Source organism: Bidens hawaiensis, unplaced genomic scaffold, assembly GCF_021521415.1.
Source record: "Bidens hawaiensis isolate Kalapana, Puna unplaced genomic scaffold, B.hawaiensis_p1.1 tig00015346_1, whole genome shotgun sequence".
In the NCBI taxonomy this organism is placed as follows: Eukaryota; Viridiplantae; Streptophyta; class Magnoliopsida; order Asterales; family Asteraceae; genus Bidens; species Bidens hawaiensis.
The window spans coordinates 261,462-282,241 of record NW_027492370.1 but is presented as its reverse complement, the minus strand read 5'-3'; the positions used below and the strand labels follow the sequence as shown (position 1 = coordinate 282,241).

The 20,780-nt window shown below is 34.4% G+C and overlaps 1 protein-coding gene and 1 pseudogene across 2 annotated transcripts; both read right to left on the bottom strand.

Moving 5' to 3' along the window:
• Positions 1-2,103: 2,103 nt before the first annotated feature.
• Positions 2,104-8,336, bottom strand: LOC143549000 (conserved oligomeric Golgi complex subunit 1-like). The gene is made up of 6 exons (XM_077040019.1): positions 5,967-8,336; positions 5,698-5,880; positions 4,363-4,634; positions 3,421-3,600; positions 3,165-3,324; positions 2,104-2,551 (listed from the first exon to the last, which is right to left on the bottom strand). Exons 1-6 carry the CDS (start codon positions 8,127-8,129, stop codon positions 2,411-2,413), a joined length of 3,099 nt encoding a protein of 1,032 aa, XP_076896134.1. The 5' UTR covers positions 8,130-8,336; the 3' UTR covers positions 2,104-2,410.
• Positions 8,337-10,910: 2,574 nt separating this feature from the next.
• LOC143548962 (fatty acyl-CoA reductase 2, chloroplastic-like) lies at positions 10,911-16,300 on the bottom strand (annotated as a pseudogene). The gene is made up of 9 exons (XR_013138048.1): positions 16,019-16,300; positions 15,308-15,402; positions 14,400-14,599; positions 14,217-14,317; positions 13,539-13,740; positions 13,275-13,436; positions 12,255-12,336; positions 11,770-12,173; positions 10,911-11,217 (listed from the first exon to the last, which is right to left on the bottom strand). The product of XR_013138048.1 is annotated as a fatty acyl-CoA reductase 2, chloroplastic-like (transcript).
• Positions 16,301-20,780: the final 4,480 nt, after the last annotated feature.

Here is a 20,780-nt window from a genome sequence, read left to right as displayed (position 1 = left end):
ATTCACATGCTCTCTTAACACACGCATCATCTCTATATACACCCTATAAAGGGTGTATGGATAACACATCCCGGTTTTATTGGTACGTAACATATAAATTCGATAAGTAAACAACCAAAGTTGTACATAAAAATAGTAGACAACTTTCATTTTAATATACAAAAACAACCAAGATAATTAATAATCAATTATGTTTATAATTGGACCACCGGAGTACTTGGTTCATATGCATATGGATGTACTCCTTTGAAGGCTTACCCAATGCATGGCACTCGACGTTTTGATATAAAACCCTGCAATGAAACTTATATCCGCCGTGTCACGGAGATATATTATCCGTCTTTTTGTACACTATTAACAACATTCTTAGGGCCTAAAATATTAACTTATGCTACTCCATCGTTATGTTGTCCTAATACAAGGTGGAAACATTACTAAAAAAACCAAAAAGATAACACTTATGGAGAAAATAGTACACCGTATTTTATTAGAACTATATTTTTTTACTAACACATGTACTATGGATGTAATATCGTGTCTCGCGATATTTTACAAGAGATATTTGGGCATCAATTGCACTTAAATATGGTACTTCTTGCCAAGTATTTATTCACCCTCAACTCAGATACGGTAAAGACTGATTTGTATGCATAGCAATTAGACAACCATAAGTGTGCTTAGCATATGAACATTGTTCATTTAAAATTTCATAACATATTATAAATCTATATTGACTGACAAATCCAATACCACACAGGCACACATACTCGAATTGCAAGTCGGAAATAATTAAGTTGTGCAAAGGACACGCTGGTAGTAGTCATTCTTGCTCCCGAAAGTTTTAAGAGATGGATAATTCAACCATATAATAGGCCAATAATAAGCATTTAAGCACACGATAGACATGGTTAGAAGTAATTCGGTCTAGTTAAACAATTAATCCCATAAGGCCATAACATATATGTGTAAGTAACATTATCAATTTGTATTTGTCTATCGCTGTAATGACTTTGTTTTTTGTTTAGTGTTATCATAAGTATCGTTAATCTTTGAAAAAAAATTATATGTAAGGGCATTTTTAGTACTCGTTTAAGACACAGTTAATCTCGGATAAGGCACTTCTAACATCCACCTTTCAAATTTAAATATCCGATCATTTGTCATACCAGTAAATCATCCTTGACGAGTTTTCCAAATTTTTGATGAGTTACTTTTTCCTCCTAACTCGGGTTGATAGAAACCTCAACATCCATGGAATCGATAGTGCAGTTGGCATCGAACAAAAGTAGACAAAAATCAAATCTTCGAGGTTGACTAATGATGTGTTGCTTTACTGATAGAACAAAACTATAATTGATTTACAATATAACTTCTATTTATATTTATTTATTAGACCCCCGCAGTCGAAGCGAGAGAATATCCTAGGCTGGGAATGGAACAGAAATCTTTAAAAGAGCATGTGGAAGGCCTTTTGTGAAAATTACCGCCACCTAAAACCTTGATGAAACATGGAGTGTCTAGACCAGACGACGATGTACTTGCTCACGAGCAAAATGTATGTCAACCTCGTTATGTTTTTGTTCAATGATGTTGAACAGGATTGCCGCCATCGACTGTCTTCCACATTTTGGTCCAATTCAACTAAATCACATTAGCGATTAGTCTCGAATTTTACAGCAAGGCATATATTACGTGGCTCCTTGTTGCTTTTTGTATGCTGCTGCTTAACCTATCATAACTATTATAGATCCAGTATGAATATCATACGTTTTTCCTTGCATAACCAGAGGCTCCTTGTTGCTTGTAAAACCTATCATAAATATTATAGATACACTGAATATCATACGATTTTTCCTTGCATAATCAAGGTCAGCATTTGCATGCTAGAATTGCATAGCCAGGTAAATTAACATTTGGTTGATAATCCACAAGTTGAAATACTAATGTGTGATGCAAAGTGTAACTGAAAACCATTAACTTGTCTTACAACAAACTTTCTAAACAAAAGAGAGAAAATGCACACATCTTAACATCAACCGAGCTAAAAACACTTGATCGTCTTTTGTATAAAAAAGCACGGTTATAATCAACAAATACAACTGATATAACAAATTCGCGGAAAACAAAGTTATTACCATAAAAACGATTCTCAGCCGCAAAACAACAAAACTACCACTGCTGTTCTAGAAGCCTCCGTTTCCTATATTCTTTCACTCATAATAAACTTAAAACTGTTTGCCTCCTTTACATATAGTGCTCCCAAAATCCACATACACAAACTTTATATGTTCATCTGAACACTTGCACGATTCGGGCCTCATGGGGCCGACCCATTCCTTGACTTGGCACCCAAGTATCAAATCATATACTTTGGGATTAATGGTGTGTTTATAAGGTGGGATGAGCGATATCAGTAATCTGATCGGGTGGCTGTAAATTGTGAAAGAAGACCGGCTGCTTGAGCAGGTAAAATGTCACCAAACCTGCCTACTTGCCCTTCTGTTAACATGGATCCTAGTTTCAGAGTGCTCTCCCCAAACCTACTGCCAACCTGTCATTTTAACAATATTTAACGTCCACATTCAGTTCGCGTTATGATTTATTTGAACTGGTAAAATAACTAAAATACCTTTAAAAAATGAAATAATATAAAAATAACTAAAACAGTGTTCAAAGTCGCCCGGACTGATTTTTAATACATAAAATCCAGGGTGGCAGATCCAATCCGACACAAACCCAAAAATTGATATACGCGGGATGACACGAACACGACCTGTTATCCCCATTTTTTTAGTTTTTCTCATTTTCTTTACGTAATAATACTTTTACAATTTCACAGCAAAAATGTGAATGTATATAAAAGTTACACTTCAAAAACGCATTTACAAAGTATTTAACATAAAACTTTGTATGTTAACAGACATAAACGAAGTTAACTGGGTGGATGCTCACAAACATAGATAAACGAACAAGACATGTGCTCATGTCTGTTCGTTTAACTAAATGAGCAAAAACTTTTGTTCAGGTTCACTGAACATTCGGTTCATTTACAGACCAAAGAATAATATAAACTTTGTAATCACATTCAACAGTAGTTTATATTTTGAGCAAACATACATGAATCAACCCAGCCCAACCCATAAAAAATCAGATCTGTTGATTACCTGCATGAAAGATTTCAAGAAAGGTGTTGCAACCCCGGCACTCGTATTATCATCCATATCCTCGTGGGTATAATTTCTCCAAGAATTTCGTGAGGAAACATCATCGATAGATGTTGATAAAGGAGACTTGCTTGTCCCCTTTGCAGATAATTCAGGAGCGCTGCATAGTGCATACCAAAATGCAAGATTAATAACAAGTCAAATCAAAGTGTTGTTACATAATCAAATAAATAAAATATATAAATGTAAGATGAACCTGATGGGAAGGTATTTGAAACGAGGAACAGTAGAGCATCTCATTATATTTGATTCAGAATTTGTAGGCAACTTTTGCATGGTATCTGTGTGCAACCGACGAAGCTGAACAAAGAAACCAAATAGGACAGCGTGGCGCAGGTAACACTGCTTCTTATTCTCCATAAGATATGGCTCATACCTACAAAACAAAAAGTAAAAAAGCATTAAGAATTATGACTTAGTTATATTTAAAAATAATCAGAATTAAAACTGGAAATCATATTTTAACCCATAATGAATGGAACATTAGGGATGTGCTGTATCTAACGGGTCAAAGGAGTAAAATCAAAACAATAGCTTAAAGGAAACAAGTAAACCAGGTCCAAAGTCACACAAACTTAGAAGTGTAACCAAAATATTTTAGCACAAATGTACAACAATCGATTAATCATTATTAAACAATAAGATTTAAGGACAAATTCATTATTTTGGGCCAATTTTTTTTTTTTGTGAATCAAAATTCTCAAGGCCAAATAGTAAAATCGACCGAACACAGACCAAAAACTGATACCACCAAAACAGAATGGTTTTCAAAAACTCAAAACCGATTTTTGGTTTTTGGTTCAGTTTGAGCCCAACGACCCAAACCGATCCATGCACACTCCTAACACAAAAGTGTATTTTAATGCATAAAATCATAAAATAAATTTCGTGATCATAAAAAAAACAAAACATAATTTTCAAAAACCATACCAACACCTCGTACATCGTTTATTTGGAAAAAGAATGTATATTATAACCAAATAAAGATAATTTTCGTGCTATAAAAGAAATAAATCATCATTTTCATAACCCATACCAAAAAATCTCCCATTTTCTAGCTCTAATTTACGTCAATTAAAAGCTGAACCACACACCAGAAGTAACAAAACTTATCCAAAAAAGGTAACCAAAAGCGTACGTTAGCCAGTCTATGGGATCTAGCTTCTGTGAGAGACGAACCGCCAACCCGTCAATGCGATCTTTCATAACCGATTTTTGTTGTTGTGCATCTTGTTTCCGTCTATAAACTGTTTTTGACTTTGATGTTTTTGGTACTTCCTCGGGTCCACTTAAATCACCCCCATATAGAATGTCAGCAGCAAATCTAAGATCCAATAAGACTTGCAAAACTCCTTTTTCAGACAAACGGTCTTCACCATTTGAGAGGAAATCCATATAAAGATCAATCACCTACAATATCATACGAGAAGAATATGGATTAAAGTGGGTTCGTGTCAAACCGGGCAACGTTTTGTCTGTCACTCTGTCTGTCCGAGTGGGGTTGAACTGAAAAGCTTTTCATTCAAAAACACTTATTTTTTATTAGGCCCGTAAACGAAGCGAACGTCTAGTGAATTGTTCGGTGAGAAGTTCATTTATGTTCATTTATCTAATAAACAAACGAACAACATTTTTTGTTCATTTAGTTAAAGACATGAACATAAACACATGTCTAATTCGTTCATTTATGCTTGTGAATATTCGTCTATTAAGTTGGTTTATGTTTGTTCCTATATGTTCATATGTGTTCGCTATTATACGTTTGTCACCTTGTCTAAGTATGTTCTTTTATATATTCATTAAAAGCTTTAGGTCCATTACAATTTCATCAAGTTTTATTAATTTTTAAAACCCAACATATTGATTATCACGTTTACTTTTAATTGATGTCCTTCAATTATGTCCGTTTATGCTCTTTCATCTACGTTCAGATATATTCATTTGTTTATGTTCTTTGTGTCTGCTTATGTTCATGAACCGTTCATTTATATTGTTAACGAACATGAACACAAACACCTGTATTTTCTAACAAACGAACCAAAAAAAGTATGTTCGTTTAATCATTTGTGTTTAATCGACTGTTCGGTTAAAGTAAAACGAACGAGCATGAACATGCACTGTGTGTTCCATTCGGTTCCTCTACAAGCCTACTTTTTATTATAAATAATTAGTATCAAATATGATTACAAAATTTATATTATGTCAATTATAATCTAACCTTATAACAAAATGATTTAGGAGGTTTTATGCTTTAAAACAAACTTTGAGGAAAAAACGTGTTTCACTTCAAGCTAATCTTTTTAAGATTGACATTTTTGAGATGAAACAAAACCTGAATTGATCCATTCATAAATAAATGGATGAGACTGCCACTTTGTTATCTTTACTTGAAAACTTTATCCAGAACACAATCAAAGAGCTTCAGTAAAAATCAAAATGATAAGATTGGATTCTTAGCCAACAAAAGTAATACCTTTTCCAGTAATCTTGCAGCAAAGTTCTGTAAAATTGGTTTGTCAAGTACATGACCGCCAACTCTGTGAATTTCTTCACAAGCTTGAAACAAATACGAGGTGATATATATAGAAGGCATAGATGGAAGTGAGATTTTCATCTCTGATGAGTCGTCTTGTTTAACTATTGTATCTTCCCAGCCCTAATCAGTATACAAAAAGCAAACTAGATTATAACTACTTATAATTTCAAAATGGTAATGCAATAAAACTACTGAAAACCACTTACTCTCAAGGGAGTGGTTGCTGATAAACTTTCATCATTTCTGAGACTGTGTGAGAGGATAACTGATAGTTCATCCGACACCCAAGTTATCCACAAGTTATGAGCTTTAATACAAAGATCCTGTGTTGTTTTTTTAAGTTCATCAAGTTGTGGGCTCGGGTTATCATCAACTCCAAATAATGCAGAAGCAGCAAGTGAAGATTGTCTTCTAGGTGATGTAAGCATTTTCTTCCCATGATTCTCCGAAGTCAAAGAGTCAAACGTGCTATTAGAATACCTCGAAAGTGGTGATGCTGATGCCCTACCAGAAACTGCTGACAATGATTCATTCAACCATAATCTGGGAGAACCAAGAATAACAGGGATGTTTCTAGAGTACTTTTGGAATGCAAATAATAATCTTCCAATGAACAGTGATCTCTCAACTGTTGTAACTGGAGATGATGATGAAGAATTTGCTAATGCAGCATACAAGTGATCCAGCTCGTTCTTGAGATCTGTAAGTATGGCTGATATGCTTTCAAAGCACTTGTTTTGTAAATATGGTGCTAGTTCTTTTAATCTTAAAGAGGCTTTTGGGGATTCTAAGAAGCTTAACAGGTCTTCAAGTACATTCTTGCAGTGGTTATCAACTGCCATTCTAATTCGACCAACTTCATCACCAAAGTAAGCGTTTAAACAGCTCTGATAATCACTACCGTTTTGTGATACCTTAGGGCTCGTCACTAAACTAGTCTTTTTAGTGGTGGGCTCCACAAACCAAACTCCACCACCCAAAGGAGACCGATTCATAAAATCTTGAAAACCAACTTGACCTTTATCAATGGCGAGAATCGACTCCTTCACATTGACTATATTATTCATTTCGTTAAATCCTGAATCAATTATTGCTTTCATCCTGCTTGCAAAGGTCTGTTCAAAGATTTCATCCCAAAGATCATCATCATTGCCTAAAACAAGCTCACGTGTTCGACTCCATGGCATTTCAATCTCAGAACCGAAAACGCTTTTCAACCATTCCAAACTTCCTCCCAACACATCTTTACCTTCCATTGTTTCTCTAATCAACTTCTCAGCCGCAGCAAGCTGTTTCCCACTATCAATCGCATCAATCAAAAACCTTCCATTAACTTTATTAACTATCTCCTTCCCACAACTCCTCAAAAACTCCAAACAAGCTTTACCAATAAAATCCTTATCCAACATCGCCATCAAAGACTCCAACTTCTCCCTAAACTCCTTCCACAACCTCACCTCCTCATCCGGATTCGGTATCCCACCAAACAACTGCGAAACAGGCGGCGAATCCAACACCGTCTTATAAAACAACGGCATATCACTCAAAACCTGCAAAAACAACTCCCCAACATGCGCCACACTAACTTGAATCACCTTCAACACATCACAAAACACCCGTATCACATCCTCACCCGACACCTTACACCCATTCAACTTCTGCGAAACACACGACTTCCTCGAGTCCAGCAACAACTTCAAAACCTGCGCAGGATCAAGCTCGTCAATAACCGAAACCGCCGCAAGCGCATCCGCGTAAACCGAAATCTCATCCTTAACCCCTGCACCATGATCCAACAGCCTCTCGCGACTACGCTGCGATATCTGCAACTTAAAACTCTCAACTATCTGCCACTGATGCTGTAACAACGGAAACTTCAATAATATATTATTATTATCATTACTCGTTAACCCTTGGTAAACTAACTTAGCACGCATATACCGTGCCGCAGCACCGACAAACATTAACTCATCAAGGCTACCCCAAATATTCTCAGGTGTATCAACAATATACTTAACACGGCACGCAATTCCGTACATACGAGCCCTAGCGGGATTAGAGGAAACAGAATTAGGGTTAATTGTTGTAGACGAGAGAGAATGAAGAATACCGTTGTGAATTGACGAAATGTTATTGGAAATAGAGTGGCATGATGACTTCATGTTGACGATTGAATCGGCTGAGTCGATTAGGTCACGGTAACGGTTGCCGACGAGCTGACGGAGCTCTTCGCTTTTGTTTTGGATTTGTTTGCGAGTGGCGGATTCGATGGTACGGATTTCGGATATAGGTTTGGTGCGGAAGAGAGATTCGGCGTCTTTGGCGGTTAGTTTGGATGGAGATGACGGTGACGGTGTTGCCACTTTCATGGTGGCGGTTGTCGGTGGTGGATCTGGTTTACGGTGAAGATCTGATTTAACGGAGATGTTGAAGTCTCAACAAACGTGATTGGAATAATGGAAACTGGTTAATATATGGATTTTTTGGTTTGAGAATTTGTTATTGTTGTTATTACGGATATCAAAATCTTTTAATGGGTTTTAGTGTTTTACTGCTTTGTGAGGAGGGTCTAAGATTGGGCTCATGGCCCAACAATATATGGTTTAGTACTATAATCATCAAAAAACCCATACCCAAAACCGGACCCGAAAGAAAATACCCGAAACCGGCTTTTTTATACTTGGGTATGCTATACCCGAAACCGGTTCCATACCCGAACCCGGGTATTAGGAAAAATCCGATTTGTACACCTCTAATCTAGAGAAGCAATTAGAGGTATAGGTGCACAAACCGGGTATTTTCAGGAACCGGAAACCGAGTAGGAACCGGTTCCAGGTATGGTCAACAAAAATCAAAACTAGTTCCGGGTATAATCAAGTTCTTAACCGGGTTATGACTGGTTCCACCGGGTTGCTTTGGGTTTCAGGTAAGGTAGGGTCGGGTTTTGACCGGGTATTTCAGGTTCCTGTTCCAGGTCGGTTCCGGTTCCGAGTACGACTTCGGGGAGAAATCCTATATCTGGTCCTACCCGCGGGTCAGGGACGGATAGGAACTGACTTCGGGTCGGGTCCGGAACCAGGTATTTTGTGCACCTCTGATTAGAGGTGGGCAAATCGGGATTTTACAAGAAGCGGTTCCAAGTTTGATTAAAAAAGTTATTAACCAAATCAGGTAGGAACCGATTCTGGTATGATCAGGTTTCTGACTGGGTTTTGACAGGTTTTGCCGGGTTTTTATCGGGTTTTGGCCTGGTCGGGTCCGGGTTTTGACTGGGTAGAGGTGGAACCGGTTCCGATGGGTTTAAGTACGATTTCTCTGTAAAACTGAAACTTGGTTTGTACCTGTAGGTTCGGTATGCATCTTGAACCAGGTTTTATGCCCACCCCTAGAAGCGATTTTACGGGCCAGAGGGTAAAGATGATAAAACCGGGTCGGGAACCGGAATTGAGTTTTAATCTGAACTAATTTTGGCATCCTCCATTGAGACAGATTGAACACGAACTGAATCGATCATTTTCCCTTATAAACCGGTTTAACCCTTACTAGTTTGAATCAAAACCCCATGTTGATCGTGTGTAATTGAAGCCAAACCGGGTTGGGCTCATAATTCAATTTGTGCATGCTGTCTTTGTCCTGTTTTTTCTCACAAGTATGACGTACAAGTGATTATGTGGTTGAGTGACGTATAAATGAAATTAACATGCTAAATGTGAGAATCAAGTAGAGTAATTATATACACAAGTAGAGTAATTATGTAATTGCATAATTAGTCTACTTGTATATATAATTACTCTATTTGATTCTCACGTGTAGCATGTTAATTTCATTTGATTTGATCCAAACCTTGTGTATATAAACATCTAAAACGTAAATTTTGATTATTTAGTTTCATTTAAAACGATTAGAGATAGATACTAGGCCCAGTTTTTGGGCCGTGCAGTGGCACGAGGCCCAAATTTCCAGAGGGCCCAGAGGTTTTATATTTTATTATACCTTGTTTGATATACATAACCCAATAAAACCCTGTTTGATATAGATATTCCAATAAAAGCCACTGTACGTCGGACTCAATAATAAATCTATCATCAACAATTGCGACTGGAGATTAAGCCACCGGGCACCGAAAATCTGGAATCGATCGAAGCCTCTACGGTATGTAACTATGATTTTTATTACTTTCTTTTGCTAATAAATCTATCATCAACAATTGTGACTTGTGTGCTTGCAAAATCGTTTTTTATTATGGTTTGAAATTTGACACAAAAGTGTTTTTTTTTCTTTTTGATGATGATTGTTGACTGTTGACACTTCGTTGATCAGTTTGAGATTTATTTTTTTTTAATTTATTGAGTAGATGAGTTGTTTTTTTTTTTGCTAGTAATAATGAATGGTTAATATTTTTGTTTTTGTCTAGAAATCATGCCTCCCGTGTCTAAAACGTTAAGAGAGCCTCAAAATTCGCTTAAGTTTCATCGTTTTGATACACTAGTTTTGTTTTGTTTATTTTAAGGAATATGTCAGCTTTATTTTAAAACATTTGTATTCGTTTTATGGTTTTTTGATATTTAATTGATGAATTTATATTATAAGGAGGCCCAAAATTTGTCTCGCACGAGGCCTAATTTTTTTTAGCATTCTCTGAGACGGGTCGGATAGATAGTTTTATAGATGGTACAATTGTTATCGAAAATAACACTTTTTTAACTTTTAGGTATAAAGAATATCAAAACAAACTATCATAGAATTGCATTACATTATAAACATGCCCACAAGACGAAGAAAACCCGGACAAAAAACACAAAACTTGATGTTATAACACCTGCAAATATTTGTAACCTTGACTTTCCAACTAATCCATCATATACATTTGTCACATCACTTCTATGGTAAAGGTTTGCTACATCCTCTTTCTTGCTGTTTGTGACATTATCTTGAAAGTGATGATATCGACAATTTAATTAATCTCAACTAATGTGTGCACATATCGTGTTATGTTGAATGTTGACGGTAAACATGCTAGGAAATTTAATGGAGTCAGGTAAACAAGAAAAAAAAATTAGCTACATACAAAAGTTTCAAAGCAAACCACTTATTTTGCAAATTACAAGTCACATTTTGGCATACATATTTTTTTTAAAGACAGCTACAATTTCATTAACTATAACATTCAATTAGTGTTCCCTTTTGATTCCTTTAAATTCTAGAGAAAATGATAAAAGAGAGAAATCACAACATTTTATTACAGATAAGGTTTCCTAAATATGCATATATTGTAGTGTATATTAATAATATTTATATCACATTCCTCTTCCTTTCATTACATGCCTCCTTAGCCCTGGAATATGAACATTTGAGATGTAATCTCTCCAATCTATTTTCTCCACATCAAACCCAAATGTATTTCTTTCTTCTTCAGACATCATCCCCATTAATCTTTGAGTGTTGCTATTATCGAACCTACCAAAATAAGAGTTTCAAGCTTGCATAAGTTACTTGATCATCAAATGACCTCATATATATCATGATAGCCATATAGCTTTGACTCAAAATGATCTCATGTTCAAATCCCACATGTTCTATGAGCTTCATACAACATGTTACATGGATCATGTGAACACGTTGAGTCAAATATGTCGGATATCATGATTACTCGAGCAAAACACTCGATCATCAAGATTCATATAAAAATACTAATCAACTTAGCCGTTGATTGTGTCGTCGTTTCAAGTTCCAGTCTAGCTTTTTTTGTCATGTTTTTAAGTTTTTAATCGTAACAAGTTGGACTTGATTAACAACTATGCTCCAATTTAAAGACGATGTTAATATAGTTATTAGTATTATTATTACTAAGATTTATCAGTTTATGGCCAGTAGGTCAATAATAGGTTTCCTTAAGAGTTTAATTCATATATACCTCCATTGAAATTACACATTTAGTTCATATATTATTTTCCTGACTCTTTTGCATAACTAAGTGTAAATTCAATCAAGATTGAAGTATAATATTACCTTCCACCATAAAATGTGTATGGTTCATATATATTGGCCAAGTACTTTGCTTGCTCCACAGATTTCTTACATATATTTTCAATTTTAAGTGCAAGCTTCCCTTTATTTGTGGACGACGAAGCAATCAATCCACTTCTATTAACCGCATCTTTCCATATATGAGCCGAGAATTCTTCCATGGACCGACAAAGTTGCATGATCGGTACATGAACCGGCCTGCCCTTTAAATCCAAACACGGTGAAGAACAAAAGTGTTCATAAAGCAACCTTGCCAAATCCTTAAACACCAATGGGTTCACTACGGACGAAGCTATTTGATAAATGTGGTTATCTTTGGTTTTCCCACCCGCCACGTGTTTTGCCATGGCTGCCATGATGGCATTCACCACCATGTCAGCTGGAACCTGAAACGGTTTTGTGGGGCCCATGGTTCATGAGATAAATTTATGTAGTTTTGTGAATACATGAACAAGAAAAGAACTTACCACATCAAGAACACCATTAAGGTCAACAAGAAATCCACTAAGTTGTCCCTTTCCATAGTAAAGTACAATTGGATCCATCATCCTTCAAATGAGAGAGAAAAGCACAAATCTTGGACATCAACGCGATAAGGGGTCAATCAGGCCGTAATTAGTAAGGAAAGTAGAGGAGGCGTTTTTGACACGTTTGTCAAAAACAAGATGGTTTGGTTTATGTTTTCATATTTAACGGCTCAAACAATAAAACTATAACCTTAGCTAGTTAGCTTAAATGGAAACGTGTCGAAAGTAAGCCAAAGCATTTGCATTGTAAAGTGCTTTATTAAAAATGTTGATAACTATGCTAACAATAAGTTTGTTAATCTTATCTACGGGTGTGCATGAAACGGAAATAACGGACCCGTAACTGAATTAACCGACGTAAACAAATCGAAAGAACCCAACCCAACCCAAAACTGAAGATTTCATTTTATGTTTTTCAAAAAACTGGATTTTTGGTACGGCGTTGGTTTTGCATGTACCGAAACACTGAACCGGCTTATATAACCAAACCAAGCTCATAAAAACCAAATAAATTGACTTTTGTGATTAAATTTTTGGATTACTACTTCAGTTTTTGAATGCTAAGTAATTTATAATAAAATATTAATAAATATTGTGAGTATGTGACCACAACTTTTAAGCCCAAATGTTAATAATCAACTAATTATCCAATGGACAGAAAATTTTAGGCCCATAGTTTGAGGCCCAAGTTCATTTCCAAAATATTGAAGCCCAAATGACAAAAACAAAAAAAAAAAAAAAAAAAAAAACACTAACAGTTTTTAGAAACCCAAAAACCGAATTTTTGGTTTATTGGTTTTGTTTGATCTCAAATTGACCCATATACGCCCCTAATCTTATCTAACTCATTAGTTATCAAATAGGGAAAAAAAATGTCTTCATGGTTCAGCCTAGCCTGTTTTGACATGTTACCCAACTTGTCTCACCCGCCCATTTTGCCACCTCTATGAAAACGTGTACCTATTTCCTTCCATCCACCCTGGAAAAGGTTCTTTGTAAGTGCTTTCAATGACACTAGGCCGGATTATGACAACGGGTATATCTCCTCCCATTTTATCTATCATCATTTCTCCCATTGCCTTCGTAAAAACATACGTGTCTTGCCATCCATATAGCTTCGCCCTGGTTGAATCACATAATCAAAGAAAACAAGATGTTTTGTGGGTGATCTTTAGTGAGCATCCATAACAATACAAGATAATATCATATGAAATTCCATTATACCTCTCTAATCTAATTTCTTTTAGCTTTTGAGCCAATGCATTTTCTCCCAAAGAGTTCTTCAATTCCAAAACCATATTAATCTCATCTTCTACATTCAACTTTGGCATATGATTCCCATACCTTAGGCTTTCTCGTGCTATACTCTCGCCTACGTTAAACGCCTTTTCTATTATTCTTCCTTGTCTTTGTCCATTCACATATGCTACAAGCAAGAAAAAATACGGTCAAAAGTAGGTAAATATTTAAACTATTTTATGCTTTTTCATCATTTTTTCTGTTATTGGTAGCTTACTAATACTATATTTTTAGTACCTTTTGTCACGTCTATGAGAAGCATTCTGCGTATATAATAAACTTTTCACGTCCAGATATGGTTTTTATGCTACCAACAAAAAAAAACATGTCCAAAATATATAAAGTTTTAATCTTTTTACTTTTTTGCTTTTTTTTTAATGTTATTGGTAGCATACTAATACTATATTTATAGTACTTTTTGTTTCTTGTTTATATTCCATAAAAAACACACTATGTTTCTAATATACTTGCCGTATCCATATATGGTTTTTATGCTACAAGAAACGGAAAAAAATGGTAAATAAGTATGTAAAATTTTGATGTGTTACAGACTTACAGACACCATCTAAAATAAAAACATGATATAAGTACAAATGATTTTACCGGTAGAAACTTGCAAGAAAAGGTTGAGTTTCTTGCACTTTTTCGCAAAGCTCATAAGGGGACTAGGTCCGCTAGTGTTTATGTCAAGAGCTACATCATATCTGCAATTCTTTTAAAAAAATTTAGTAAATTTTACTATATTTCTGGCTGGTTTCTTAAATAATTAAAGTTATAAGAAGCTACCTTTCATCAAAAGTAGTATTAGCTGCAGAATTTACAATTATGTCAACATCTTTTGCTATCAATTCTGCTGTATCCTCATCTAACCCGAGATTAGATTCACAAACGTTTCCGGTCACAGGAACCAACTTGCTTAACATGAAAGTTTGATATGATTTCCCATAAGCTTGTTGAAGAGACTTGAAAAGTTCGGTATTGATTATCTGTAACACGATCCTAAATTAAATTTAATTTTACTACTTAATGATAATGAGATAGATCGTATAAAGTTGAAGTGTTGCATAAGACTAGAAGTGGCAATGTGGGTGCGGGTCAAAAGGATTACTTTAGTAGTTGGTTCCACAAGCATTTTTGTCTGTTTTTTTAGAAATTTATGTAGTTACGTAAGACGTTAATGGAAGAGTACATTACAAAAGACTAAATTATTACGAGAAAAAAAAGAACAAACCTCAATCACTTAACTTTTTCTACCAACGATTCGTATTTTAATAATGTTTACTTCTTACATACATATGTGATATGTCTATCTTATGTATATGAAAAACCATTAAACTAACTTGTTGATATTTTTTTCATTTTTATAAGTTTACCTACACATGTGACTGTATAGGTTCTATAAAAGTATATAAATAAATGAATTTTGGTCATATATCAAAAGAGATTAATAACATTGCATTTCAACGAGTTTCTTGTAAATTTTAAATAAAAAATATTAAAAAAGAAAAAAACCATTTAGAGCGAGTTGAACTTGTTTGACCCAGTTGACCGACATCCCATTTAGCTCAATTTTTTGATTTGACTGATTTGAGGTCAAACACAACCCAAATCAACCAAGTCATAAGTAAACGAGTAGAAATTGCCACATAGGACTCCTACATGAAGAAGAAAGAAGACAAAAAAAAAATGCATACTTCATTTTTCAATCTTTCCATGGCAGCTTCCGTGTTCTTTGCCTTGATTAAAAGATATATCTTCCCCACATCGGGTATCGTTCGCAGTATCTTCTCTATGAACACTACATGGTTTATAAATTTATCAAAAAATCAAAGTGTTAGAAAAGGTGAGCAATAAAAATTGTTACTAGCATCCAAGAATGACACCAAAATGGGCAAAATGTACGACTTAAGTGGGGAGAAAGGTGTTAAAATAGGCGAGTAAGGTAGCAGGTGAAAACTGGTTAAGCCAATTACTTATATATAACTTTTATGATTAATATAAATAAATAATATATGTTATGCTATAAACAAAACTTGTAACTAAATATATATAAATAATAATTATAAATGTATATAAATTAGTTAATAAATAAAAAACGAGCCATGCTCAAGCTCAGGCTTTGACTCGTCTCGTGCACACCCCTAGACGAAAGGGTAACATTTTGATGAGCGGGTCAGGCTGTCCCTAAACACTTCTTGACTAGCTGTTTCATATGTGTTACTTAAAAAAAGTTATTATTATGACAACACTATAATGTTTTGATAAGGCGATTTATTAGGCTGTAACTTCACATTTGGCCGAGTTTTCAAACATTTTACCTATTTTTTAGCTTGTTTGAACCGTTAGAAATAAAACATAACCCGTGCCAAAAAATATATATATCTTTTCAAAAAAGTGTGTGTTACCTTTGCCCAAGAACCCAGTTGCACCAGTAACAAAGAACCTTTTCCCTTGAGTATATTCACAATGCCAATGCCATTAACATTAATATCCACGACAGAACCATTTTGTGCACCATTATAGGAAACCAACTCCTGACCATTCGCATTCCCGTTTGGAGCCAAAACCAATTCTTCGGTGTCCAAAACAACGGTCCCATGATCCGCATTGACCAAAGCCGACCGCTTTGTCAAATTAGACACCACCCCATTACTCCTGATCACATTTCCTTCACTTTGACAACACATTAAACACCTATTTGCTTCTTCGATACCATGCGTAATTCTTGTAATCACCCCCAAAATTCACGGCCTCTTTTCGCATAACAACGATGGAAGAACCAAGAGACATAGTCCCCATCATTATGAAAAATAATCTAAGTGAAAAAAATGTAAAATTGAAATGACACAAGGGATGAGTTTGGGGATTGGAAGTTGTTGGGTGTGAAGTTGATAAGTGTTGTTACTTGTTATGTTAGCTAATCATGTCCTACAATAAGAAAAGATGATAAACAAAATGTAGTAAAAAGGTAAATAATAAAGAAACGAGTAAACAAACAAGCAGGAATAGATGAAAAACAACATATGGTTGAATAATATATAATTAAAGAAAGATGGGTGAAATTTGGGGTTTTAAATAAAGGGGATGGTGGTTAGGAGGATAAAGGTAAAGGCTCCCTTTTTGCCAACGGCTAAGATGGCGGGAAGTGGTTATTATTCGATATGAGTTTATTTATGAGAATGAATATATAAAATATTCATGTGGGGAAAGGGCGTGGGCTTAGGTAAGAGGTTAGTCAACGCCTTCATTCATATCATGTTTCACACATCCATGATGTACCCATGTAAAAAAGGCCTATGAACGGGTCGGATCGGGTAACAAGTCAATACATGTTTGGGTTGAAAATGGTTTTTTTAGGTATTAGTTTAGTTTAGGTCAAAATTGGGCTTTTTTTTTTAAGTACTATTTTAGTTTAGGTCAACCAGTTTTGACCAAAATAGACTCGAGTGAAACACTCATACAATGGTAATGGTAATGGACAAAGTGGAAACCAAATGTCAACTAGGGTAATGAAAACATTGGTGAAAATCAAATGCCCTGAAAATCTAAGGGCTCCTCCGCGAGGTTTATCTACGAAGTCGGGTGAATTAGGGCATAAGATAAGACAGAAAGGCTAGTCGATGGACAACGTCTGAATATCCCTTTGTTGATCCTTCGGGACACAGAGATGTTCATAGGTAGAAGAATTGGAGTTAGATTGAATATATTTTCCGTAAAATAATATATAGTTTTATGATTCTTTAAACATGTAACACTTTTTAACATAAATATTATAATTAAAATACTTTTTATTTGTTTTAGACATAGTAACCAGGATTGCTAAACTTTGAATATAATGTTACATCCAAATTATAAATCAACGTCAATACTGATAATAAATATTAGGGGTATTAAAAACCAATATCCCTAAATATTATAATATTATAGACAAAAGATAAACAAAATATTTAGTAAATAAATAAATATAGATTTACTTAATAAAAATATTACAAGACAAATAAACACATTGGGGTATATGGTATTTGTGGGGATCGAATTGTGAAAAATACCTCCCTCATCTATTTTGCGTCTACGTTGATTGGTTGATATTTGATACATTCGTATTTTGAGATAAAGAAGAGTTGTGTGAAATTAAAAAAGATTGAAAAGTGAACTAAGAAGATCGGGTAGCAATTGGTGTGGAAATAGCTTAGATTATTTATTCGGGAATTTATATGTAAATTTAATTTAAACAAACTTTCTTTTTATTAAACTAGCCGTTTAGCCAACGACACCTTTCTCTTCTTATCATTTGTCTAGCTCTCAATAATGTCAACCCCCCCCCAACCCCCCGGCAATTGGGTGGGGCGGTGCTCATTAACGTCTTTCACTTGTTGGTTTTTGACCAGTTTTTCCGGGTTTTTATCGGTTTTGGATCCGGTTTTGACCGGGTAGATGTGGAACAAGTTCCAGTGAGTCATGTTCAGTTCTTGGTATGGTTTCTCTGAGCAACTGAAGCTTGGTTTGAACTCGCGTGTCAGGTACATCGGGTTCGCTTCCAGGTCAGGTACATCCGGATCGGGTCCGGAACCCGTTTTTATGCCCAAGTCTAGTTTTTAGCACGAGGATTGGACACTGGAGGAGTGACCACACTAGGTCCAATATTCGTTGCATAACTTGCATGAAATATAACACGGGCTAACAGACATAAAGCTCTGGGCTGCGGAATTCGGCTAGCATGGGCTCGTGGCAACAAAAATTAATTTCTTTAATAAAACATATCTAATTCCATTGTCTGTAATTACTTTTGATAATAGAAAGTTCAATATCTTATTACACACAGATTTTTAAAAGAAAAAATAATAATAGAATACGTATTTTTCTACGTTTGTTAGTACGTATTTTAGATTTGATTTTGGGTTAATAGTCACGACATAAGAAAAATATACATATTTTCATGTATCTGTTTTTCATATATGCATATATGTAAATTTTTTGTCGGTTAGTTACTACTTCATAAAAAATGTTCTCAACATTTTATCTTTCACATCAAAACAAATTTATTTATTTTGTTCACGAAAGCTTACAAAATCATTTTCAGTCGATCGAACGACAAATTCTCACAAGGTCACACATTTTGAAGAATATCACTCAAGCATACTTAATCGTGAAGTTCTTTTCTCTTTCTCACTTAAAGCAATATGTTCAAAACATTTTGGTAGTAGTACTTCTTGATTGAATATTTTGTTGATTCTATAGAAAATACGTACATATTATTTTGAATGTATAGGATTTGTGATGTACTAGTGAATGAGTTGAATACCAAGAAACAACAAAAACACATAGTATTAAAAGTACAATCTAACAATGTAGAGTCGTTGTGGTGTAAACAATAATTATCAATATTTAATATTTTCATACCCGACACCGACAACTTTTTATGTTTCTGAATGCATCCAAACATACTACAATTACAACCTTTTCAAAAGTTGTCATTTGAAATTCAAATTTTATTTATTTCAATGAAAAAATACAAAACTTTATATAATTTTTGTTAAATAAATTAAAAATTTTACCTTCTGTACATAAAAAGTGAATATCCGACCTTATTACATGCTATAGTTTTGGTGGCATTACACTCGAACTAGTTATCTGTTAGCTATATTCAATAAAAAAAAATAGTATTATGTAATGTCCAAAGATGTGATATAAATTTAACTCACTAATTCTCTCTCTTTTGTTGTATGTGATATAATATCTTATACCCATTTTTGGCTTTTCAACCATAACTATCATTTAACTACAAAAGTGTATGTGTTGCCACTCGCCTATAGCTTTTTTTTAAAGTAAGCATAAGACTATACAAACTTACGGATTTCAGAAATTGACAAATAATTAAATTAATGTTACTTGGTTAAAAACAATACAAAGTCAATAATCAAACAGATATGTCATATTATTCATCCAATGTGTGTAAAGGATTCTAACATTTAACTTGATACATAATTCAGATATTTGTCCACTAATAACACCAATAAAAAATTAACTGATAATAGACACAAAATTTGAAATTTTATTTATGTACCTTGATTTAGAACTTTTATCCAAGTCATCTATGGGGCCATGAAAGTTGGAATTCTTATCCATATTTGTACTCAAAGCCAAGGCCAAGTCACCAAGCGGTCCATTCTTCTTATTCTTATCTATGCGCCATCAATTATTTGTTAACACAAGGGCCCACCTCTAATTCATGCATCTTTGATAGTTGAATATATTTCAATCCTATATTATAAGCATCATTAAGTATTTGTTTTTAATTTACTTTTTAAACTAGTTATAATACACATTAAATAGTATTTAATCATTATTGCTTAGATTTTATCTCATATTATTTAATCATAGGACCATTTATGTAATGTATGTAGAACATTTAATAGTTGAAGTATTTTTAGTGAAACTATTACATATTTTATTGGCTAAGTTTAATGATGCATTTTTGTCTGCATGGTAGTAACGTGTTAGGGCGTTTTTTACTTTTTAGTGAAACCATTACGAATGCCCTAATATTTACAATATCAACAAATGGAACTGATGGTAACATATTTTTTTTTACGTCTACGTGCCAAAACTATAATAGCTAATGTGAAATAATAAGCTGTGTTGATTCTCAGGTACATAAAGCACCACCATGTATTTAAATAAGTCTCTGTTGCATAGCATAAGACAGGATCATAGGAAAGCATGTTTTTGGCTCAAAACACAATTGTTTTGTGTGAATTGTGTCTTAAGGAACATGTGCTATTGTACTAAGAACCAATCCCTTATGAAAAAGAAACAAATAACGGATAATAAAAAGTTTTTGAGAAATAATCATAACATGTGATTTATCTTGTTAGACTCATGTCCAACTTCTCATTACAACCTATAACTGTTTTTAAGTTTAAATCTCTCTTTCTTTTATACTAGCTCGGAGATCTTAGGATAATGGGTGAAGCTTATATGGGGAACCGTGTTTTGGGGGGTGGGGGGTCTCTTTTTTCCGCTCAGTAGTGTAAATTTATGCGTTTTCATCTGGAAAATTTTATACATAATGTAAATTTACCTGTTTTAACTACAATTTTTGAGCTCGTTGTGTTTTCTGTTCAAGCTACGCCACTAGATTCTAATATAGTGTCAGTTATTAAACAT